This window comes from Erinaceus europaeus, chromosome 16 (genome assembly GCF_950295315.1).
Source record: "Erinaceus europaeus chromosome 16, mEriEur2.1, whole genome shotgun sequence".
Classification (NCBI taxonomy): Eukaryota; Metazoa; Chordata; class Mammalia; order Eulipotyphla; family Erinaceidae; genus Erinaceus; species Erinaceus europaeus.
In genome coordinates, this window is record NC_080177.1 from 1810556 (window position 1) to 1834895 (window position 24340).

Consider the following 24340-nt stretch of genomic DNA (forward strand, 5'->3'; position numbering starts at 1 on the left):
AGACTGACCTAGAAGGATGGAGGAGGGTTATTTGGGCTGAAGTGGAAGAGACCTTCTTTTTTTTAAAATTTATTTTCCCTTTTGTTGCCCTTGTTGTAGTTATTATTGTTGATGATGATGATGTCGTCGTTGTTGTATAGAACAGAGAGAAACGGAGAGAGGAGGGGAAGACAGAGAGGGGGAGAAAAAGACAGACACCTGCAGACCTGCTTCACCCCCTGTGAAGCGGCTCCCCTGCAGCTGGGAGAGAGTGGCTCTGTCAGCAGGGGGATGGGACAGTGAGGTGGCAGGAGGAGCTTGGCGGCCCAGAAATCCCAGCGGAGTTCAGTCTCCGCCTTCCTGCTGCGGGAGCAGGTGGGGGATGGGGGCTGCACAGACTCAGAGACTGCGGTGCTCAAGCACTGAGAGGGACAGTTGCCCTCCGGGGACAGTTCTGAGGTCCTTCTGAGGTTCTGTGTCACAGTCTGAGGAACTCGATTCCAGGGTGGAGGCCTGGATGAGGCCCTGGGCTGGAGTCACCCGGTTTATAAATAGCAGCTCCCAGGAATTCCTCTCTCCCCAACTAGCTGCTCATAGATTAGCCTGCCCCCACCAACCCTCTGTCTCCTCCCCTTGGTCTCTCATCCTCCCATCTGTTTATCAACTAGCCCTGCCCCCAGCTAGTCATCCACCCTATCCTGTACCCCTCATCCACCCATTCACCCACCCATCCATCCATCCATCATCCATCCACCCATCCATCCATCCATCCATCCATCCATCCATCCATCCACTTATCCATCCACTCATCCATTCATCCATCCATTCATGCATCCATTCATCTGTCCATCCATTTATCCATTCATCCACTTATCCATCCACTTATCCAATTATCCATTCATCCACTTATCCATCCATCCATCCATCATCCATCTATCCATCCATCCATCCATCCATCCACTCATCCATTCATCCATCCATCCATCCAATTATTCATTCATTCACTTATCCATCCATCCATCCATCCACTCATCCATCCATCCACCCATCCATCCATCCATCATCCATCTATCCATCCATCTATCCATCCACTCGTCCATTCATCCATTCACCCATCCATCCAATTATCCATTCATCCACTCATCCATCCATCCACCCATCCACCCATCCACTCACCCATCATCCATCCACCATCTTTCCAACCACTGGTCATCAACTTGCATCCATCACACATCCATTTACATCACCTGCTAACTATTTATCCATCTATCATCTTTCTGTCTAATCATTCATCTAGCATTCATCAGTCATTCCCATCTATCCATCAATCATCTGTCACCCCAAGATTTATTCATTCATTTTTCTATCTTTCTATCCATCATCCATGCACCCCTCATCCACCACTTAGCTACCTACAACTCATCATCTGTTCACCCATCCACCCATCTCTACACACCACCACCAGCCACCAGCCACCTCCCATTCCTTACCTTCCCCCTCCCCCAACTTCCAAAAATCCCAATGACTTACTGCAGTTTCAACAAAGGACACAGAAAATAAGATCTGAGTAAGAAGAGAAAGGTAATTAAAGAACTGGGCATGGAGTAACCAATTACTCCTGCGAATCAAAGGGCGTCACAGCCTAAACGGAGCCCACCCCGCCCCCTGGCAGTGGCACAAGCTGGAGACATGGGACTGGGCTTGGGGAGAGTCTTGTCACTCCATCCTCAGAGCACATGCAGGCAGCAATATTTCTGTCTGTCTTTCTTCTCCCTTCCCCTGTCAGAGGCGGGCAGCCCCCCACCCCCACCCTGGGCCAGTCCCGGAAGCCTGCCTGCAAAGGTGTTTGGGAGACCTCTTTAGACACAGGACTGGGCTGGAGACGATGAAAGGCCCGCTCCCCTGGGTGCAAAGACTTTTCCAGACCCTTTAGGTGGGTGGGAGACGGAGACCCTCCAGCCCTAAGATGCAGTGGATTGTGGGGCTCGAACCTCCAGACAGGAGGGCCCTGGACAGTGAGTGCATCCTGGCATAAATGGGGCACAGGGTGGTCAGGCAGCGCCGGGCTGGACTCGGGGGCACGGGTGCTCAGAGAGGGGCTGTCCGCCCGGAGGGTGGAGGGTGGGCAGCTGGAGCTGTGGGGACCGGCGGGTGACGGATCCCCTCTGCGCTCACAGGCCTGCAGCCCACTGTGGTCCCATGAGTGCGGAAGCTCCTATTACACCACGGGCATGTGCTCCAGGGTCAGCTCCAGCTTCCGGTTCTCCAAGACGGTGGCCCCGGCCCTCCAGAGTAAGTGGCTCCCACTCCACTCCTGGCTGGCGCTCCCTGGGCATGAAGGGATGGTGGGGGAGGGGTGAACAGAGACACAGTGGATAGCTGGATAGTGGGTACATGGATAGATGGGTGGAAAGATGAGGTATGTGTGGGTGGGAGGGTGGACAGACAGAAAGATGGTGGATGGATGAATGCATGAATGGAAAGACAGAAAGCTGATGCATGAATGAACAATGTATGGAGGCACAATGGACTGAAGAGTTATGTGTGTGAATGGATGCAAGGACGGACGGATGGAGACACAGAAAGACAATGGATGAGTGGATGGGAGGGCAGTTGGATGGGTGCTTGAATGAAAAGAAAGAAAGAAGGAAAGGAAGATGACTAGAGAGAAATAAATGTTGTGTGGGTGGATGTGTAGATGGGAGAATGATGGGGGATGGGTGGGTGGACGGATGGATGGATGATGGATGGATGATGGATGGATGGACAGACAGGTGGGTGGATGGATGATGATGATGGATGGATGGATGGATGATAATGGATGATGGATGGATGGATGATGGATGGCTGGATGATGGATGGATGGGTGATGATGGATGGATGGACAGACGGGTGGGTGGATGGATGATGATGATGGATGGACGGATGGATGGATGGATGGATGGATGGATGGATGATAATGGACGATGGATGGCTGGATGATGGATGGCTGGATGATGGATGGATGGGTGATGATGGATGGATGGACAGACGGGTGGGTGGATGGATGATGATGATGGATGGACGGATGGATGGATGGATGGATGGATGGATGGATGATAATGGACGATGGATGGCTGGATGATGGATGGATGATGGATGGATGGACAGACGGGTGGGTGGATGGGTGATGATTATGGATGGATGGATGGATGGATGATAATGGATGATGGATGGATGGATGATGGATGGATGGGTGATGATGGATGGATGAACAGACGGGTGGGTGGATGGATGATGATGATGATGGATGGATGGATGGATGGATGATAATGGACGATGGACGGATAGATGATGGATGGATGGATGATGGATGGCTGGATGATGGATGGATGGGTGATGATGGATGGATGGACAGACGGGTGGGTGGATGGATGATGATGATGGATGGATGGATGGATGGATGGATGGATGGATGGATGATAATGGACGATGGATGGCTGGATGATGGATGGATGATGGATGGATGGGTGATGATGGATGGATGAACAGACGGGTGGGTGGATGGATGATGATGATGATGGATGGATGGATGGATGGATGGATGATAATGGACGATGGACGGATAGATGATGGATGGATGGATGATGGATGGATGGATGATGGATGGATGGGTGATGATGGATGGATGGACAGACGGGTGGGTGGATGGATGATGATGATGGATGGATGGATGGATGGATGATAATGGACGATGGATGGCTGGATGATGGATGGATGATGGGTGGATGGATGATGGATGGATGGGTGATGATGGATGGATGAACAGACGGGTGGGTGGATGGATGATGATGATGATGGATGGATGGATGGATGATAATGGACGATGGATGGATAGATGATGGATGGATGGATGATGGATGGATGATGGATGGATGGGTGATGATGGATGGATGGACAGACGAGTGGGTGGATGGATGGATGGATGGATGGATGATAATGGACGATGGATGGATAGATGATGGACGGATGGTAATGGATGATGGATGGATGGATGGATGATGGATGGATAAATAGAAAGTTGGTGGATAGATATAGGAAAGCTGTGTGGTTGAGTGGGAGGAGGAATAGGGTTCTGGGCACCCTGCCTCTGCAGCAGTGGGGAGCACTGAGACTCCAGCCCTCCTCCAGACCTCTGGGCTCTGTCTTCTTTGTTTTTCCTACGAGATCATCACTGGGGCTAAGTGCCTGCTCTCATGACTTTTTCTTCTTTTTTTCTATTAAGGACAGAAAAGGGGTGGGAGGGAGGCTTGATTGCTCCAGAAAGCACAGCTGCAAAGCAGGGGGTGGATGGGTGGGTGGGGGACAGCTTCAATCAGGAGCCCTGCTGAGCTCGGCCTTCCAGAAGCTTCCTCTCATTTCTCCCCAACACCCACCCCGGAGTGGGGGGCCTCTGCCGTCCTCACGCCTGCTGCATGCCTCATGCCAAAGGCAGGAGGGTCGGTCTGATGCCTGGATCCACAGCCCCAGCCCCACTCACACCCCCACCTTCCTGTGGCCTGAAAGGGGCAGAGACTGGCCCACCCGCCTGCCCTGGGACATGGCGAGACCTGGGGGCTGGATGTCTGGGCCAGGCTGCAAGTCTGGAGTCTCTGGTCATCAGGGTTGCCCGGTCAGCACCCAGACCAGGCCCAGGCCCCGGGGCCAGCCATGACCGTGCCCCCTCGTCCAGGGTGCCAGACCTACATGGACATCGTCATGGTGCTGGATGGCTCCAACAGCATCTACCCCTGGCTGGAGGTGCAACGCTTCCTCATCAACGTCCTCAGGAAGTTCTATGTCGGGCCTGGGCAGATCCAGGTGGGCTTCTGGGGGGTGGGGTGGGCTGTGGGGAGCTTGCCGGCCTCCGGGACAGGAGGGGGCTCGCCTGTGGTCAGCCTCCTGGAGCAGATGCCCCCCCAAAATGTTGGGAATCGGGAGGAACTTGGGAGGCTGAGCATGTGCTTTACCTGATATGTGAGGTCCTGGGTTTGAGTCCCAGCACCACCTGTGGGCACCACAACACCGGGAGAAGCTCTGTGGATAGTGGATTAATGGTGTAGTGTCTCTGCTCTCTCTCTAACACACACACCTGAAATAAAAACAACAGGAAAAGTCAGCCTCTGCCAGGGAAGATAGCACAGCAGTGAAACAAAAAGACCTTCGTGCCTAAGCCGCCAAAGTCCCAGGTTCAGTCCCAGCACCACCATAAGCCAGAACTGAGCAGTGCTCTGGTAAAGGGGTAAAAAGAAGGAGAAGGGGGAAGAGGAGGAGGAGGTGGAGGATGAGGAGAAGAAGTAGAAGAGAAGGGAAGAGGAAAGGAAAGGAAGGAAAGGGTTAGCCTGCAGTGAGATCACAAATACTATTAATGTCCTCCAGGGTTTGTCTTCCCTTCCAAGCTTTGTTTTTTGTTTTTTTTTTTTTTTGTTTTGTTTTGTTTTTTGTCTCCCGGTTATTGCTGGGGCTCAGTGCTGCCACTATGAATCCGAGAGACAGAGAGACAGCTGCAGCCCTGCTTCACCACTTGTGAATCATCACTCCTGCAGGTGGGGACCAGGGGGCTCGAACCTGGATCCACGCCTCTGTGTGCTAAACTGGGTACACCAGCACCCGGCTCTTTCCCCCCTTTATTTGATATCACAGAGAGAAATCGAGAGAGGAAGGGGGGGCAGAGAGGAAGAGACACCTGCACTATTTGCTCCACCATTCATGAAGCTTCCTGCCTGCAGGTGGGGACCGGGGACTAAAACCCGGGTCCTTGTACATGGTGACCTGTGTGCTCGACCAGGTGTGTGCTCAGTGTGTGTGCTCAGCCTGTGTGCTCAACCAGGTGTGTGCTCAACCAGGTGTGTGCTCAGCCTGTGTGCTCGACCAGGTGTGTGCTCAGCCTGTGTGCTCTACCAGGTGTGTGCTCAGCCTGTGTGCTCAGCCTGTGTGCTTGACCAGGTGTGTGCTCAGCCTGTGTGCTCGACCAGGTGTGTGCTCAGCCTGTGTGCTCTACCAGGTGTGTGCTCAGCCTGTGTGCTCGACCAGGTATGTGCTCAACCTGTGTGCTCAGCCTGTGTGCTTGACCAGGTGTGTGCTCAGCCTGTGTGCTCAGCCTGTGTGCTTGACCAGGTGTGTGCTCGACCAGGTGTGTGCTCAGCCTGTGTGCTCAACCAGGTGTGTGCTCAGCCTGTGTGCTCAGCCTGTGTGCTTGACCAGGTGTGTGCTCGACCAGGTGTGTGCTCAGCCTGTGTGCTCAACCAGGTGTGTGCTCAGCCTGTGTGCTCAGCCTGTGTGCGCCCCCATCCAGCCCCACCTCCTTCCAAGTTCTGAGAGAAAAGCTCGGCTCCAGGGTTTGCTGAGCAAGTCAGCCCCCTCAGGCCGCCTCAGAACTCATGACCAAAGTTCACTTTTGTCTGTTCCATTAAAAAATAAACTCTGTTGGGTGGTCAGTTAGGCCACTCCTCCTCTCTGTCAGTGCTCCTCCTACTCCTCATTCTGAAGCAGCTCCCCTGTGGCAGTGCCCGCCCCACCAGGCCCGTCCTGCAGGGTCCTGCCCCGCTGAACGCCCCTGTCCCCGGCAGGTGGGTGTCGTCCAGTACGGGGAGGATGCAGTGCACGAGTTCCACCTCAACGACTACAGGTCCGTGCGGGACGTGGTGGAGGCCGCCCGCCACATCGAGCAGAGAGGAGGCACGGAGACCCGCACAGCCTTTGGCATCGAGTTTGCTCGGTAACAGAGTGAGAACCTGGCTTGCTCCAGACCACAGACAGTCCCCTGCCACCGTGTGACAGTGTCAGAGGGCCCACCGTGGTGTCTGAAGCCCTCCAGCTCCAGGGCCTGGTGTGGCTGAGCTGAGGCTGCTGGGGACACCAGACCCCAAAGGCTTATCTGCGGGGTCCTGGCTGTTAGAGTGTCTGCGGGATCCTGAGGGGCAGGGGCCAGAGAGCATCCTGGGGCGCCCCCTCCCCCCCAGCACCTGCTCCAGCCCGGTCTGGATGCAGGAGGGGAGCCTCAGGGACGCCTGTCCTGTGGCCTTGCCCTCAGGACCCCACAGAGCAGAGTGAGGCCCCAGGGTGGGTTTTGCAGCAGGGGGGAAACTGAGGGGCCCTGGGGAGGGGGTACCTGGGAGACTGGGACCCTCCTTACTGCCTGCCATCCAGCTCCTGCCCCCCCACCTAGATAAAAGAGCCCCCCAGGTGTCAGAACCTTGTCATCTCAAGTGATGCTGACTTTGTAAGATACAGTGGTGCACCAGAGACCCTTCCTGTAGGAAGCGTGTTCACTCTAGGCGGGCAGGCTCTCCTCATGAAGGCTCTGTCACCAGTGGTGTGAAGGCCACATGGTCAAAACAAGCACCTGAGACAACAGGGTTGGCTCCTTACAAATCACGTCAGAGAGAGAGCACGGTGGTTACGCAAAGACTCTCCTACCTGAGGCTCTGAGGTCCCGGTTCAATTCCTGGTACTACTACAAGCTAGAGTTGAAAGGTTTTCTGCTTTAAAAACAATCACAGTAAATGAGGTGGGAGCACACCTGGTTGAGCACACACCTGTATGGGGAAAGCTTTGGAAGTGGTGAAGCAGGGCTACAGCTGTCTCTCTGTGACTCTCTTCCTCTCTACCACCTTCTTCCCTCTTGATTTCTGGCTGTTTCTACCAATAAATAAAGATAATTTAAAAATTTAAATAAATAAAATAATCAAATCACCCCGGAACCATGGAAGGGGCTCAGCAGTGGAGCTGGGCCTGGCATCCTGGAGGTCCATGTCTGACCTCCAGCACCAAATATGCCACATCTGGTCTTTGTTCCTCTCTTTCATAAAAATGAATAAAGGGGGGGGTGTCACACCATGACTCAGGGGAATCCAGGTTGCCTGCACATGGTGGCCTGTGTTGATCCCAGCCCTCCGAGCCCCCCGTCCCCTAGTGATAACTCTGGTGGCAAGAAAGAGAGAGGGAGAGAGAGAGAGAAGGAGAGGGAGAAGGAGAGAGAGGGAGGGAGGGAGGGAGAGAGAGAGGAGAGGGAGTGGGAGAAAGAAAGAGGGAGAGAGAGAGGGAGAGGAGAGGAGAGGGAGGGAGAGAGAGGGAGAAAGAGAGAGGGAGAGAGAGGGGGAGAGGACAGGAGAGGGAGGGAGAGAGGGAGAGGAGAGAGGGAGGGAGAAAGAGAGAGGGAGAGGAGAGGATAGGAAGAGGAGAGGAGAGGGAGGGAGAGAGAGAGGGAGAGGAGAGGAGAAGGAGGGAGAGTGAGAGGGAGAAAGAGAGGGAGAGGAGAGGAGAGGGAGAGAGAGAGAGAGGGAGAGGGAGAGAGAGAGAGAGGGAGAGGGAGAGAGAGGGAGAGAGAGAAGAAGAGAGAGAGAGGGAGAGGAGAGGGAGCGGGAGAAAGAGAGAGGGAGAGAGAGAGGGAGAGGAGAGGAGAAGGAGGGAGAAAGAGGGAGAGAGAGAGGGAGAGGAGAGAGAGAGAGAGAGATCATTATCACAGGGTTAGAGACTGAGTGCTTCTCAAAATAAGATCCAAGTGGCCTCAGGAGAAAAGTCAAACCTTGTGAGCCTGTGTGACGGGCACCACGGGAGAGACCCATGTGGTTTGGATGCCGCCTTCAGGAGGCGACTGTGTCTCCACTCTGCCACTCGCCACTTGGAAAGCACTGGTGCTCCCACCCCAGCTGGGAAGTGGTCCGCCGGTAGAGTGCACACCTAGCTATTCCTCCCTCCTGGGCTCGAACCCCCGTGTCGCACAGGAGCACCGCTGATGGACGGCACTGGGAGGCTCCATGCGGGGTGGAGCAGGATCATGGTGTCTCTCCTCTCTCTCTCTCCCCACTCCCCTTCTGCCTGAAAAGCACCACCACTAAACAGCTGGGCCGAGAGGCTGTCAGCAGCGCCGGGCGTGTATGACAGGCTCTGGACTCACCCCTGGCGCCGCACCAAAGAAGAGGGAGGCGGGGAGACAGCACAGAGGTTTATGCAAAAGACTTTGATGCCTGTGGCTCTGAGGTCCCAGGTTCAATCCCGGTGTCACAGCAGCTTGTAGCCGTGATCTGGTGAAAACAAAATGACCCTGAGGCTCTGATTCCATAAGCCAGGGTAGGGCCTGGGCAATATTTTTTTTCAATTTGTTTTTTTGTGTTTTATTTTTATTAGTGATTTACTATTGGTTTACTAGATTGTAAGGTAATAGGGTATAATTCCACACACTTCCCACCACCAGAGTTCTGTGTCCCATCCCCTCCATTGGAAGCTTTCCTGTTCTTTATCCCTCTGGGAGCCTGGGCCAGAATTCTTTTTTGGGTGCAGAAGGTGGGAGGTCTGGCTTCTGTAATTTCTTCTCTGCTGGACATACATGTTGACAGGTGGATCCACACCCCTAGCCTGTCTCTGTCTCTGTCTGTCCCTGGTGAGGCAGAGCTCTGGGGAGGGGAGGCTCCAGGACACATAGGTGAGGTTGTCTGCCCAGGGAGGTCAGGGTGGCGTCATGGTGGCATCTGCACCTTGGTGGCTGAAATGCAGTAAGACAGAAAGCAGGACAAGTGTTTGATAATCAGGAACCAGAAAGTAGGAATAGAGCAGATGAAACTGAGGGTGGAAGGAAGCTAGGAATCTATTTTAGGGATGTTCCTAGGAGCCTGTGTCTTAATAATCTTGGCTTGAGGTCGATAGCTAACATGGGGGTGGGCTAGAAATACTGTCATGTTCAGTGGGGAAGCAATGACAGAAGCCAGACCTTCCACCTTCTGCACCCCACAATGACCCTGGGTCCATATTCCCAGAGGGATAAAGAATAGGAAAGCTATCAGGGGAAGGGATGGGATACAGAGGTCTGGTGGTGGGAACTGTGTGGAGTTGTACCCTTCTTAGCCTATGGTTTTGTCAATGTTTCCTTTTTATAAATTAAAAAAAAAAACCAGGGAAATAAGTAAAGAAAGAAAGGAAGAAAGAAAGAAAGGCAGTCTAGGAAGACAGTGTCTGAGCTGAAAGTAGAACTAGGAAGCAGGATCAGGGCAGAGAGCTGCTCACACAATTTAGAAAGCTAAGTGCAATTAATGGTTTACCTCATCGATCTGACCCAGGGCCCGTGTCTGTTCACATTCAGCACAGGAGCCTGTGTGACCTCCGAGTCCCTGTCAGTCTGAGCTCACAGTCCATGTGACACTGGGAACATTCTAGGCTGCACTCCTTTCAGGACCCGTCTTCCTTGAGGGGCAGAGTAGGCTGACCAGCCTCCCTTCAGAGAGTGAGGCGTCCTTACCGCTGCTGGTTCATAGTGAGAGTACAACCCTGACGAAGCCCACAGGAGGGCTCAAGATGACATTCCCAATGGGTGTGGCCAGTGGTGATGGAGAGAGGGATCTAGTACAAGTCTGGGCCCATATTATTTATGGGAGCTATGCTTATTTCATGAGAGAGGGAATAAAAGAGAGAGGGGCCAGGGCGCTGCTCAGCTGTGGCATATATGGGCTGGGGGTGGAGCTGGGCCTCAGGCATGCAAGTCTGTGCTCTGCTCTGAGCAACCTCCCAGTCCTGGAAGGATTTTACCAAAACCACTCTGGGGGAGGGGATGCACATGTTATAATGCTCAAGGGGCAGGTTTGAGCCCCTAGTCCTCACCTGCAGGGGAAAAGCTTCACGAGTGGTAACTCTGTTTCAGGAGTCTCTCTGTCTCTATGCAATAAAGATAATTTTTTTAAAAATGAAAATAATTCTTAATCAAATCCAAGGCCTCTCTGAACCGCTGGTGAGAGAGTCTCTGGGTCTCCTGGGTTCGAGGCCCCTTGGCCCGTTGGTTCCCTGGGGTTCTCAGCCCTGGCTGAAGCCTCCCCCCGTCGCCCTGTTCCAGCTCTGAAGCCTTCCGGAAGGGTGGGAGGAAAGGGGCGAAGAAGGTGATGATCGTTATCACCGATGGGGAGTCCCACGACAGCCCCGACCTGGAGGAGGTGATCCGGCAGAGTGAGAGGGACAACATCACCAGATACGCAGTGGCTGTGAGTTGCCCCCACACCCCAGCCCCACCGCCTCAAGGACTCACCTCCATGCCCTTCGAGGCCAAGCCGACACACTGCCTTCTGTCCCGCCCAGACCCGCTCAAGATGCTTGGGGGGGTCTCTCCCCTGGACCCTGGCTGGGAAAGTTCTGAGTTCTTACAGAACTGGGAAGTAGCCAGGGAGATAGCTCAGTGGTGGTGCACAGGTCTTGCAGGCGAGACGTCCCAGGTCCCAGGTCCTAGGCCCCATCTGTGGCATCACCAACAGACAGAGCTGGGTTGTGCTCTGGACCAAAGAAACCAAATACACCCACCCACCCCTGACCTCTGCCCCTCCTCCCCTCCCCCTCCATTCCCCTCCCCCCATCCTCCTCTGGGAGTGTAGATTTTCTCCTCAGCCCCCCAGCCTGTTCTCTGCACCCCCCCCCCCCAATCAGTATAGGACTTCCCTGCGGCTGTTCCAGCCTCTGAGGGGCAGCAGCCGTGGGGACGCAGTTGTCACTGGTGAGGGCTAGGTGATCTTCTCTCAGCAGTCTTTGTGTCGATAAAACTCAGACGCGGTGTGTCAGCTGGCAGATTGCCGGACTGGTAGCAGCCGTTCCTGAGTAGATAAAAGAGCTTTTAGCCCCGGGGAGCTCTCCTGAAGCCCCTCTCTGTCTGTGAGCCACATGTGTTTGCACTCACCCGTGGCTCACGGCTCGGAGGGTTCCTGAAGGAATCCTAGCCTTGTCTTACCTTGTTGCATTCTCAGGTGATCTTTGCTCTTCCTAGCTGATCTGGGAGAGCGAAAACTGACAGAGAGAAATTGACAGGGGAGCGGGAGATTGGGAGAGAGAAAGACAGACACCTGCAGACCTACTTCACCACTTGTAAAGCTTCCCTCCTGCAGGTGGGGAGCGGGGGCTGGAACCCTGGTCCTTGTGTGGTCCTTGCACTTAGAACTATGTGGGCTTAGCCTGGTGGACCATCCACTGCCCAACCCCTTCTTTGCTTGTTTAAAAGTGAATCCGTTGCTAGGCCTCACCAAGTGTTCTCCAAGCAGCTGCGGTGGACACCTCCCTAGTCCCCTCCTGCCCAGAGGGTATGTGCTATGTGACTTGACTCCATTCCTGTCTGTGGAGCCCCCAATAAGGTTTCTGTTAGTACATGTCCCAAATATGCGTGAGAGGAGGCAGTGCCTCCTGGTGGACAGCTCTAGAAAGGCAGGCCACTGTGGTTGGCTGGTGGTTCCAGTCTTCTCAGTGATCTGACTTACTCACTTTTATCTTTATTATTTATTGGACAGAGGCATCCAGGAATTGAGAAAAAGGGGGAGACAGAGGGAGGCAGAGACACCTGCAGACCTGCTTCACCACTTGTGAAGCTTTCCCTCTGCAAGTGGGGAGTGGGGGCTTGAACCTGGGTCCTTGTGCTCTATAATGTGAGCTCTTAAGTAGATGGACCCAGTGATCTGCCTTATTGTCACACTGGCCATGTGACGGGGGTGGCAGAGCTGCCTGTTCCTCGGGGAAGCTCTTTCCCTGGTGCTGGCGTGGGGGTCTGATACGGGAAACTGCTGGATTCGGACCCCGGCTCAGCACAGAGGCTCCGCCTCCCCCGTCCAGCCAGGCCAGGGCTGCGGGCTGTGTGGGGACTTGTGCGCCACGTCCTGTGTCCTCCCTGCCCCGTGCCCTGGCAGGTACTGGGTTACTACAACCGCAGGGGCATCAACCCCGAGACCTTCCTCAATGAGATCAGATCCATCGCCAGCGACCCGGACGACAAGCATTTCTTCAACGTGACGGACGAGGCAGCCCTGAAGGACATCGTGGACGCGCTGGGGGACAGGATCTTCAGCCTGGAAGGTGAGCCGCAGGGACCCGGAGGAGGCCCCAGCCCCGGCTCACCAGGGGCAGACCCCAGCAGATGGAAGGCCACCCCAGGAGAAAGCGTCGGGGCCCAGAGGTCCACAGCCGTGACCCCAGCGACTCCGCTCTCCCCTTCTCCTTTGTCCCCTCCTGGCCCCCCAGGAAGTACGGCAGCTTGGTCATCCTCCTGGGGGGTGTTGGGCTTTGAACCCGGGCTGTCAGACTCGGCAAATACAGACCAAAGCACAGTGCTGGCGGCAGGTGTGGGTAGGAACCCTCCCAGCGGTCTGTCTGAGTGAGCGTCAGGTGTAAGTGGGTGATTTGACTTTATCTGCTCACCTTGTTTGAGCCCAGCTGGGGCTGTGACTCCCCAAGTTTCAGGGTCCCAGCCGGCCCAAAGCACTGTCTGCAGGACTCATGTGTCCCAGATCCTCCTTCCCCTGGAAGCACAGAACAGACTCGTGGCATCTGGAGTGCCAGCTGTCTCAAGGCCCTGCCTGTCCTGGGCTGTCACCAGAGCCCTGACAATGACACCTCCAGACACGCAGAACGAGGCCCTGACAGCCCGCTCCAGGCTAAAGATATAGGACTCGAACTTTCCACGCCTAGGCTAGAACTCGTGTAGGAGAGGAGAGGCTGCGAACACCCCTGGGTGGGCGGCAGGGAGGAGGGGCTTGCGGATCTGGGGTGGCGACAGGTCTCCCTCAGGACAGCGGCTTTGCCATTTGGGAAGCAGCCCAAGACCCCTGGCTCCAGCCCTGGTGAACCTGAGGAAAGGAGGGGAGGGGAGGGGAGGGGAGGGGAAGAGAGGGGAAGGGAAGGGAGGAGAAGAGAGAAGGGAAGGGGAGGGGAGGATAGAGGAGGGGAGGAGGAGAGGGGAGGAGGAGAGGGGAGGGGAGGGGAGAGGAGGGGAAGGGAAAGGAGGGGAGGGGAGAGTAGGGGGAGGGAGGGGAGAGGAGAGGAGGGAAGGGGAGGAGATGGGAGGGGGAGAGGAGAGGAGAGAAGGGAAGGGGAGGAGATGGGAGGGGGAGAGGAGAGGAGAGGAGGGAAGGGGAGGAGATGAGAGGGGAGGGGAGGGGAGGGGAAGGGAGGAGAAGAGATAAGGGAAGGGAAGGGGAGGGGAGGGGAGAGTAGGGGGAGGGAGGGGAGAGGAGAGGAAGGAAGGGGAGGAGACGAGAGGGGAGGGGAAGAGACGGGCAGGGGGGAGAGGAGAGGATGAAACAGTCTCTCTTGCGCAAGATGCCAACTCTCTCTCTCTCTCTCTGGGCCCGTGCTCCTCCCCCGTTCTGTTCTGAGAGTGGCTGCCGGCTAGGACCTATCGCACCTACAGTCCCCTGGTCCCTGGGGGCAGCCTGGACCCCTCCCCCCCACCCCCAGAGCGCAGGAGAGGGCAGAGGGTGTAGGTGTACCTGGAGCTGACGCCATCCTGTCCCTCTGTCCTAGGCACCAAGAACGAGCCGTCCTTCGGGCTGGAGATGTCCCAGACTGGCTTCTCCTCCCACGTGGTGGAGGTAGGCCTGGCTTTGGGCATCTCAACTTTTCATGTTTTGCATCAAGTCGAGACCTTGTGTGCGCACGACACCACCACTGAGAAGCCCGCCGGGGGTGACTTTATTCCTTCTTTTTATTTAGATAGGGAAGACAGGAGAGACAGCCAGCACTTCATCATCCAGGGAGTTCCCTTAGGAGCTGTTCAGGGTGCTCTTGGCGGCTCTGGGACTTGAACCCGGGGCCTCTAGAATGGCAAGGGATGGGCTCCTGTCCCTTGGATGCAGGTTCAGAATGGCCTCCAGCACTCTGCCTCCTCCCAGCCCCCTTCTCTCCTGGGCCAGGCGTCCTCTCGCTCTGCCTCTTGGGGCGTCTCTGTGGCCGGCAGGCGACACTGGGGGTGACCTGTGTCTAAGCGGCTCGGGCGACTCAGAGTAGACCCCGGCAGAGGGGCTGCTCAGCAGACAGGGCACAGGCCTGGGGCCCAAATTCAAATCCCAGCAACACAGGGGAGCACCGTGCGCAGCACTGAGAGAGCTGCATGGGCGGCGGAAGGGCCCAGCTCTGGCGGCTCTCCTCCCCTCCCCCCTCCTCCTCCTCACTCTCTTCTCAGCTTTGGTACCTATCTCCGCTTCTTCCTCCCCTCATCCTCATCCTCCTCTTCTTTCTTTTTTTCTTTTTTTTTTAAATTTTTTTTTTTAAAGAAAGGATTAATGAACAAAAACATAAGGTAGGAGAGGCACAACTCCACACAATTCCCACCACCCAATCTCCATATCCCATCCCCTCCCCCTGACAGCTTTCCCATTCTCTATCCCTCTGGGAGCATGGACCCAGGGTCATTGTGGGTTGCAGAAGGTGGAAGGTCTGGCTTCTGTCATTGCTTCCCCGCTGAACATGGGCGTTGACTGGTCGGTCCATGCTCCCAGTCTGCCTCTCTCTTTCCCTAGTAGGGTGGGTCTCTGGGGAAGCTGAGCTCCAGGACACATTGGTGGGGTCTTCAGTCCAGGGAAGCCTGGCCGGCATCCTGATGACACCTGGAACCTGGTGACTGAAAAGAGAGTTAACATACGAAGCCAAACAATTTGTTGAGCAATCATGGACCCAAAGCTTGGAATAGTGGAGAGGAAGTGTTAGGGAGGTACTCACTGCAAACTCTAGTGTACTTCTGCTTTCAGGTATATATTTTGCAGTAGTTTATGGATACGTGTGCACATAAGCTCTCTCTCACAGAAACTGGTGTATATCTAGGTTATGGGACTTTGTTAGAAAGTGAACCACCTGAGATGAAATTAGAGTGTACTATAAAAGGAAAGGTCTCACCCAAGTAATGAAGCTGAAGGGTTGTCATTCCACACGTGAAGTCTCTGGACACAGTCTGAGGTGAAGCATGTTGAGGTGGCAATCGTTGTGTTGGTTAGGTTGTGATCGGCAGATGCAATATTATTTGATATGGATTGGGAGATGCATACAGGAAAGTGGGCCCTATCCAAGGGTTCCAGGACTGGGGGAAGTAGGGGCTCTATAGTGGAGATGTGAGGTTCCTGCTGTCTTAGGGTTCAAAAAGACTATCGATAGTTAATATTATCATCACATTATTTGTTAATTGGGTTAACTTTGAAAAGTCCCTTTGTTATGGTTTGCTGTACAGTACCCAGTATCTTGTATATAGCTGTGCTATTGGATGCTTCCTCTTCCTCTTTTTTCTCCTTCCCTTCTCCTGCTTCCCTCCTCTCCCTCCTCCTCCTCTACTTCCTCTCCTCCTCCTCCTTTCCCTCCTATTCTCTTCCTTGTTCTCCCCCACCACCCAGCTCTCTCTTTGCCCCTAAACACACATGTAGACGGAACATATGTAGGCTCACAGTTTTCTGTGTCTGCAGAACCCGGTTCCCAGCAGCCAGCTGGACTGAGGGAAGTTCAGTGGGAGAGAGACACTGCCAGCAACATGTGCCCTGTTGTAGTTGTTATTATTATTATTTCCTTTAAAATTTTTTTTCTTATTTATTTATTTTCTTTTGTTGCCCTTGTTGTTTTATTGTTGTAGTTATTGTTGATGTTGTCGTTGTTGGATAGGACAGAGAGAAATGGAGAGAGGAGGGGAAGACAGAGAGGGGGAGAGAAAGACAGACACCTGCAGACCTGCTTCACCGCCTGTGAAGAGACTCCCCTGCAGGTGGGGAGCCGGGGGCTCGAACCGGGATCCTTATGCCAGTCCCTGCGCTTTGCACCACCTGCACTTAACCGCTGCACTACCACCCAACTCATTATTATTATTTAAGTTTTGTTTATAAAAAGAGGGAGGGAGAACCAGAGAATCATTGGTGTTCACAGAGAGCCAGAGATCCAACTCAGGACCTTATACTTACAAGTCCAGAGCTCTGCTGCTACCTCCCCTCCTGGTCATGTTGTTCTTCGCTTTTAGAAACACAGATGTGGAGAGGGCAGGAGAGACCCCACAGCCCTGCCCAACCTCCATGGGCTCCCTGGGTGCTGTGCAGGGTGCTGAGAGAGGAGAGACCCCACAGGCCTGCCCACCTTCCATGGGCTCCCTGGGTGCTGTGCCTGGTGCTGAGAGAGGAGAGACCCCACAGCCCTGCCTACCCTCCATGGGCTCCCTGGGTGCTGTGCAGGGTGCTGAGAGAGGAGAGACCCCACAGCCCTGCCCACCCTCCATGGGCTCCCTGGGTGCTGTGCAGGGTGCTGAGAGAGGAGGGACCCCACAGCCCTGCCCACCCTCCATGGGCTCCCTGGGTGCTGTGCATGGTGCTGAGAGAGGAGAGACCCACAGCCCTGCCCACCCTCCATGGGCTCCCTGGGTGCTGTGCCTGGTGCTGAGAGAGGAGAGACCCCACAGCCCTGCCCACCCTCCATGGGCTCCCTGGGTGCTGTGCAGGGTGCTGAGAGAGGAGAGACCCCACAGCCCTGCCCACCCTCCATGGGCTCCCTGGGTGCTGTGCCTGGTGCTGAGAGAGGAGAGACCCCACAGCCCTGCCCACCCTCCATGGGCTCCCTGGGTGCTGTGCCTGGTGCTGAGAGAGGAGACACCCCACAGCCCTGCCCACCCTCCATGGGCTCCCTGGGTGCTGTGCAGGGTGCTGAGAGAGGAGACACCCCACAGCCCTGCCCACCCTCCATGGGCTCCCTGGGTGCTGTGCCTGGTGCTGAGAGAGGAGGGACCCCACAGCCCTGCCCACCCTCCATGGGCTCCCTGGGTGCTGTGCATGGTGCTGAGAGAGGAGAGACCCACAGCCCTGCCCACCCTCCATGGGCTCCCTGGGTGCTGTGCCTGGTGCTGAGAGAGGAGAGACCCCACAGCCCTGCCCACCCTCCATGGGCTCCCTGGGTGCTGTGCAGGGTGCTGAGAGAGGAGAGACCCCACAGCCCTGCCCACCCTCCATGGGCTCCCTGGGTGCTGTGCCTGGTGCTGAGAGAGGAGAGACCCCACAGCCCTGCCCACCCTCCATGGGCTCCCTGGGTGCTGTGCCTGGTGCTGAGAGAGGAGACACCCCACAGCCCTGCCCACCCTCCATGGGCTCCCTGGGTGCTGTGCAGGGTGCTGAGAGAGGAGACACCCCACAGCCCTGCCCACCCTCCATGGGCTCCCTGGGTGCTGTGCAGGGTGCTGAGAGAGGAGAGACCCCACAGCCCTGCCCACCCTCCATGGGCTCCCTGGGTGCTGTGCCTGCTGCTGAGAGAGGAGAGACCCCACAGCCCTGCCCACCCTCCATGGGCTCCCTGGGTGCTGTGCAGGGTGCTGAGAGAGGAGAGACCCCACAGCCCTGCCCACCCTCCATGGGCTCCCTGGGTGCTGTGCCTGGTGCTGAGAGAGGAGAGACCCCACAGCCCTGCCCACCCTCCATGGGCTCCCTGGGTGCTGTGCCTGGTGCTGAGAGAGGAGAGACCCCACAGCCCTGCCTATCCTTCATGGGGCCCCCTGGGTGCTGTGCACAGTGCTCCAGTGTAGTGCCAGAGCTCAAACCCAGGACCCACTGAGCTATCTCCTGCCCACACATCTCCTGGAAGAGGCTTGGAGGCCCGGTGCGGAATGACAGCTCAGGCCTAGACGCCCTGTTTCCTCCTGACACTCCCTTCTTCCCAAGTGCTTGTCCCCAGGTGCATCCTGGACAGTAAAAAGCTGAGGTGGTTCTGCTGTGAGCCCAGAAAAGGTTCCAGAAGGCAGGCACCCAGGGCCCTCTGAGCCATGTCCTCCTCCCGTGTACCAGGACGGGGTTCTGCTGGGAGCCGTGGGCGCCTATGACTGGACCGGGGCGGTGCTGAAGGAGACGGACACGGGCAAGCTGGTCCCACTGCGGGCAGCCTACCTGGAGGAGTTCCCCGAGGAGCTCAGGAACCACGGAGCCTACCTGGGTGAGAGCCAGGCGGGGGCGGGGGATGGGCCTAGTCCTCAGGAAGCCAGGGCCCCGCAGTCACAAGGTATCCCAGGGAGCAGGTGGGGGCGGCGACAGGCCACACCCCAACTTCAGCTGGGCTTCCCTGGTGCTTCTCAGGCAGCTGGGGGCATCCTAAAGGCTGTGACCCTGGTCCAGGGTTCAAGCACCCTTAGCCTGCCTCCCTGAGGAGGAGTACAGGAGGTGCCAGGACTCTGAGACAAAGCACCCAGCTGAGCGCCGACCCATCCTTGTGTAAAGGCCTGGATTCCAGCCCCAGTACCATCTGGGAGCACTCTGCACATCACCCAGAAAGCCCCATGGAGGGTGGGCAGGGCTGTGGGGTGTCTCCTCTCTCAGCACCAGGCACAGCACCCAGGGAGCCCATGAAGGGTGGGCAGGGCTGTGGGGTCTCTCCTCTCTCAGCACCCTGCACAGCACCCAGGGAGCCCATGGAGGGTGGGCAGGGCTGTGGGGTCTCTCTCTACTTCTCTCATCAAAATAAAATCAGTTTTGAAATAGCAGAGAAGAGGAGACAGCCTGTATGGTTATAAGACAAGCACAACAGGCTAGTGGGAGAGCTCACTTGAATGCTGCCAGATACGACTCAGGTTCGAGCCCAGTCCCCACCAACTGGAGGAAGCTTCGGAGCTGTGGTCCCTCCCTCCCTCCCTCTCTCTGGGGAAGAAGTTCTGCCTAGAGCAGTGAAGCCCCCAGCAAGGAGCAAAGCAAACTGACTGGGTTAATAAGACAGACGGGCAGAGTCTGGGGGCTGGCACAGCAGCAGAATGCAGGACGTACCCGCCCGGCCCAGGCTCAACCCCGCAGAGCCGACTGGCCTGACTCCCCCTCCCTCTGCGCAGGGTACACGGTCACGTCGGTCCTGTCCTCCAGGCGCGGTCAGGTGTACGTGGCCGGGGCACCTCGATTCAACCACACGGGCAAAGTCATCCTGTTCACCATGCATGCCAACCGCAGCCTCACCATCCACCAGGCCCTGCGCGGGGAGCAGGTAGGGCACTCCATGCCACAGGGGAGCACCGGGCACAGCACCCAGGGAGCCGGGTGGGCAGGGCTGTGGAGTCTCTTCTTTCTCAGCACCAGGCACAGCACCCAGGGAGCCCATGGAGGGTGGGCAGGGCTGTGGGTCTCTCCTCTCAGCAGCAGGCACAGCACCCAGGGAGCCCATGGAGGGTGGGCAGGGCTGTGGGGTCTCTCCTCTCTCAGCACCAGGCACAGCACCCAGGGAGCCCATGGAGGGTGGGCAGGGCTGTGGGTCTCTCCTCTCTCAGCAGCAGGCACAGCACCCAGGTAGCCCATGGAGGGTGGGCAGGGCTGTGGGGTCTCTCCTCTCTCAGCACCCTGCACAGCACCCAGGGAGCCCATGGAGGGTGGGCAGGGCTGTGGGGTCTCTCCTCTCTCAGCACCCTGCACAGCACCCAGGGAGCCCATGGAGGGTGGGCAGGGCTGTGGGGTCTCTCCTCTCTCAGCACCAGGCACAGCACCCAGGGAGCCCCATGGAGGGTGGGCAGGGCTGTGGGGTGTCTCCTCTCTCAGCACCCTGCACAGCACCCAGGGAGCCCATGGAGGGTGGGCAGGGCTGTGGGGTGTCTCCTCTCTCAGCACCCTGCACAGCACCCAGGGAGCCCATGGAGGGTGGGCAGGGCTGTGGGGTGTCTCCTCTCTCAGCACCAGGCACAGCACCCAGGGAGTCCATGGAGGGTGGGCAGGGCTGTGGGGTCTCCTGTCTCAGCACCAGGCACAGCACCCAGGGAGCCCATGGAGGGTGGGCAGGGCTGTGGGGTCTCTCCTCTCTCAGCACCCTGCACAGCACCCAGGGAGACCATGGAGGGTGGGCAGGGCTGTGGGGTCTCTCCTCTCTCAGCACCAGGCACAGCACCCAGGGAGCCCATGGAGGGTGGGCAGGGCTGTGGGGTGTCTCCTCTCTCAGCACCCTGCACAGCACCCAGGGAGCCCATGGAGGGTGGGCAGGGCTGTGGGGTCTCTCCTCTCTCAGCACCCTGCACAGCACCCAGGGAGCCCATGGAGGGTGGGCAGGGCTGTGGGGTGTCTCCTCTCTCAGCACCCTGCACAGCACCCAGGGAGCCCATGGAGGGTGGGCAGGGCTGTGGGGTCTCTCCTCTCTCAGCACCCTGCACAGCACCCAGGGAGCCCATGGAGGGTGGGCAGGGCTGTGGGGTCTCTCCTCTCTCAGCACCCTGCACAGCACCCAGGGAGCCCATGGAGGGTGGGCAAGGCTGTGGGGTCTCTCCTCTCTCAGCACCAGGCACAGCACCCAGGGAGCCCATGGAGGGTGGGCAGGGCTGTGGGGTGTCTCCTCTCTCAGCACCCTGCACAGAACCCAGGGAGCCCATGGAGGGTGGGTAGGGCTGTGGGGTGTCTCCTCTCTCAGCACCCTGCACAGCACCCAGGGAGCCCATGGAGGGTGGGTAGGGCTGTCGGGTGTCTCTTCTGTCTCTCCCCGTCTCTCTCCTCTCTCCTCTCCATGCCCCAAATGAAGGAGAATGGGTTCGGTAGACCGCAGGCCCCTTCCCTGCAGTGAGACAGAACAGAGGGCCATGCTGACTTGGCACCTGCAGGGTGCAGAGGGCGGACTGAGCCATTGTGGCAGGGGGCCTTGACTGTAAAGCTCCAACCGACACAAAAACAAAACCTTTGCCCATGATCACAGAGAGAGCCGAGCGAAGAAGAGGAGAGGGGAAGGAAGGGAAAGGAAGGAGAGAGAGAGAGAGAGAGAGAGTAAAAGACCCAGAAGGGAAGAAGAGCTTTGGCACACCCTGCAGAGCGCACACGTTGCAGGCCCAAGGTCCCACCTGCGGGGGAAGCAGGGCTGCAGGTGTCTCTCTGCCTGTGTCTCCCTTTCCCTCTCAATTGATCTCTGTCTCTACCCAATAAATAAACTTTAATAATAATAAAAAACTGAATTTAAAAATAAGAATGGGGAGTCGGGCGGTAGCGCAGCGGGCTAAGTGCAGGTGGCACAAAGCGCAAGGACCAGTATAAGGATCCCGGTTTGAGCCCCCGGCTCCCCACCTGCAGGGGAGTCGCTTCCCAGGTGGTGAAGCAGGTCTGCAGGTGTCTGTCTTTCTCTCCCCCTCTCTGTCTTCCCCTCCTCTCTCCATTTCTCTCTGTCCTATCCAACAATAATGACAACAATAATAACTACAACAATAAAACAACAAGGGCAACAAAAGGGAATAAATAAAATAAATATTAAAAAAAGGATGGAAGGGTTGAGGAGTGTGGCCTGGGTGGACAGCGGGGACACAGTGACCAGACAGAGGCCTGGGGCCCTGCCCACCTCGAGGCCCGCCCGGGTCCCTGGCATGGAGGCAGCTCCCTCCCCTCCTGGGCCCGCAGATCGGCTCTTACTACGGGAGCGAGATCACCTCGGTGGACGTGGATGGGGACGGGGACTCGGATCTGCTGCTGGTGGCGGCCCCCATGTTCTTCAGTGATGGCTGGGAGCGCGGCCGCGTGTACGTCTACCGCGAGCAACAGGTGCCACCAAGGGCCCCTGGCCACCGGGGAGAGGGGGGCCCGGCCGGGCTCACGGGGAGGTCAGAGGGACCCCACAGCAGGGTGGGCAGAGCACACCAGGTACTGCACGCAAGGACCTGGTGCAAGACCCTGGCCCCTTTGCAGGCCAGAATCTTCATGAGCAGTGGACAGGGCTGCCGGTCGCTCTCTCTGAAAGAATGGAAATAAGAGGGGAGGGGGAGAGAAAGAAAAGGAGGTTGAGTAAGTCAGACAGAAAGGAAGGAAGAGAGAGGGAGGGAGGGAGGGAGGGAGGGAGGGAGGAAGTGCCCGCTGAGTGGTGGCGTCATCACGTAGGTGCCCAGTGGTGACAGTGGTGATATAACTCTGATGGCAAAGAAAATAAACTAAATGAAATGTACTCCATAAAAAGAGGGGCTGGGGGCCAGGTGGTGATGCAGGGACCCGGCTTTGAGCCCCCAGTCCCCACCTGCAGGGGAAGGCTTCGCGAGCAGTGAAGCAGGGCTGCAGGCGTCTCTGCCTCTATCTCCCCTCCCCCTCAATTCTTTTTTAATAAGGTCAGTTATTTTTATTTTTATTTTTTTATTTTCCCTTTGTGTTGCCCTTGTTTTTTACTGTTGTTGTAGTGAATATTGTTGTCGTCGTTGTTGGATAGGACAGAGAGAAATGGAGAGAGGAGGGGAAGACAGAGAGGGGGAGATAAAGACAGACACCTGCAGACCTGCTTCACCGCCTGTGAAGCGACTCCCCTGCAGGTGGGGAGCCGGGGGCTCGAACCGGGATCCTTACTCCGGTCCTTGTGCTTTGTGCCACCTGCGCTTAACCCGCTGTGCTGCCGCCCGAGTCCCTCAATTCTTCTCTGGCCTATCAAATAAATAAAAAACAAATTAAGAAAAGTATTTTTAAAAAGAGGAACCGCAGGGGCACGGGGTAGGGAGAGGAGGCTGCAGGCCAGAGTGGGCCAGGGACCCAGAGTCCCGGCCGCCCGCAGCCCCCCGCCCCCGCCTGGGTCCGCAGGGCCGGTTCCTGTCCAACGGGACACTGCAGGACGCCCCTAGCAGCCAGGACGCGCGTTTCGGGGCCTCGGTGGCCTCTGTGCGGGACCTCAACCAGGACACCCTCAACGACGTGGCCGTGGGCGCCCCCCTGGAGGAGCAGCACGCGGGGGCCGTGTACATCTTCCTCGGCCGCCCGGGCGGCCTCCAGCGGACAGCCTCGCAGGTGGGCAGGGACATGAGGGGGCACCTGTCCTGAGCCCAGTGTCACCTGGGAGACAGGACAAGGGAAACCCCTTGGGGCTCCCCCCACACCACCCATGCACCTCGGGCCCCAGACCCTCCTCACCTCCCCCTCCCTGCAGAGAATTGCCGCCTCCAGGCTGGCGTCGGGACTGCAGTACTTTGGCTGCAGCCTCCATGGGCAGCTGGACCTGAACGAGGATGGGCTGGTGGACCTGGCGGTGGGCGCCCGGGGCCGAGCCGTGCTGCTGTGGTGGGTGCCCCTCGGCCCTGCCCTCGCCTCTCCCACAACACTCCTGCCTCCATCACCCTCTCCCGCCCACCCCTGGCCCTCGCCCACCTCACCCCTGCCCACCTCACCCCTGCCCACCTCACCCCAGGGCGCGGCCCGTGCTCCGCCTCAATGCCAGCCTCCACTTTGAGCCACCCAAGATCAACCTCTTCCAGCGTGACTGCAGACGCAATGGCAGAGACGCCACGTGCCTGGCTGCCGTGCTCTGCCTCACCCCCATCTTCCTGGCACCCCACTTCCAGGCCATCCCCGTCGGTAAACCCCCTCCCTGGACACCCCCAGCCAGACTGAAGTGGGCTCAGGTGACCGTCCCACCCCCTGGGGTCCCAGGAGCCTAGGAGCAGCCATCCCTTCCAGAGGACTTCCTGGAGGAGGCGGGCTGTGCAGGTAGAGGCAGCCTCCCTGCAGGGCCTGGCCCTCCTCCAGCCATCAGGTACAACGCCAGCCTGGACGAGCGTCGGTACGCGCCGAGGGCCCACCTGGACGAGGGCAGTGACCGCCACACTGGCAGGCCCGTCCTGCTCATGCCGGGACAGCAGCTCTGCTGGCGGCTTGGGTTCCACGTCCTGGTGAGCCTCCCATGTGGCCCTGGGGTCCCCTCCATG

General features: G+C 57.4%; 1 protein-coding gene across 1 annotated transcript in view; it reads left to right on the forward strand.

Annotated features, from left to right (window-relative positions):
- Positions 1–24340, forward strand: part of ITGA11 (integrin subunit alpha 11) — an 81326-nt gene that overhangs the window by 43116 nt on the left and 13870 nt on the right. Inside the window, exons 5-17 of the mRNA XM_060175701.1 lie at positions 2157–2271; positions 4691–4818; positions 6567–6715; positions 10820–10964; positions 12642–12807; positions 14254–14321; positions 18522–18666; positions 19550–19698; positions 22068–22208; positions 23223–23426; positions 23566–23696; positions 23824–23990; positions 24162–24304. Of these exons, the coding sequence (XP_060031684.1) occupies positions 2157–2271; positions 4691–4818; positions 6567–6715; positions 10820–10964; positions 12642–12807; positions 14254–14321; positions 18522–18666; positions 19550–19698; positions 22068–22208; positions 23223–23426; positions 23566–23696; positions 23824–23990; positions 24162–24304 (1851 nt within the window). The remainder of the gene's footprint in view (positions 1–2156; positions 2272–4690; positions 4819–6566; positions 6716–10819; positions 10965–12641; positions 12808–14253; positions 14322–18521; positions 18667–19549; positions 19699–22067; positions 22209–23222; positions 23427–23565; positions 23697–23823; positions 23991–24161; positions 24305–24340) is intronic.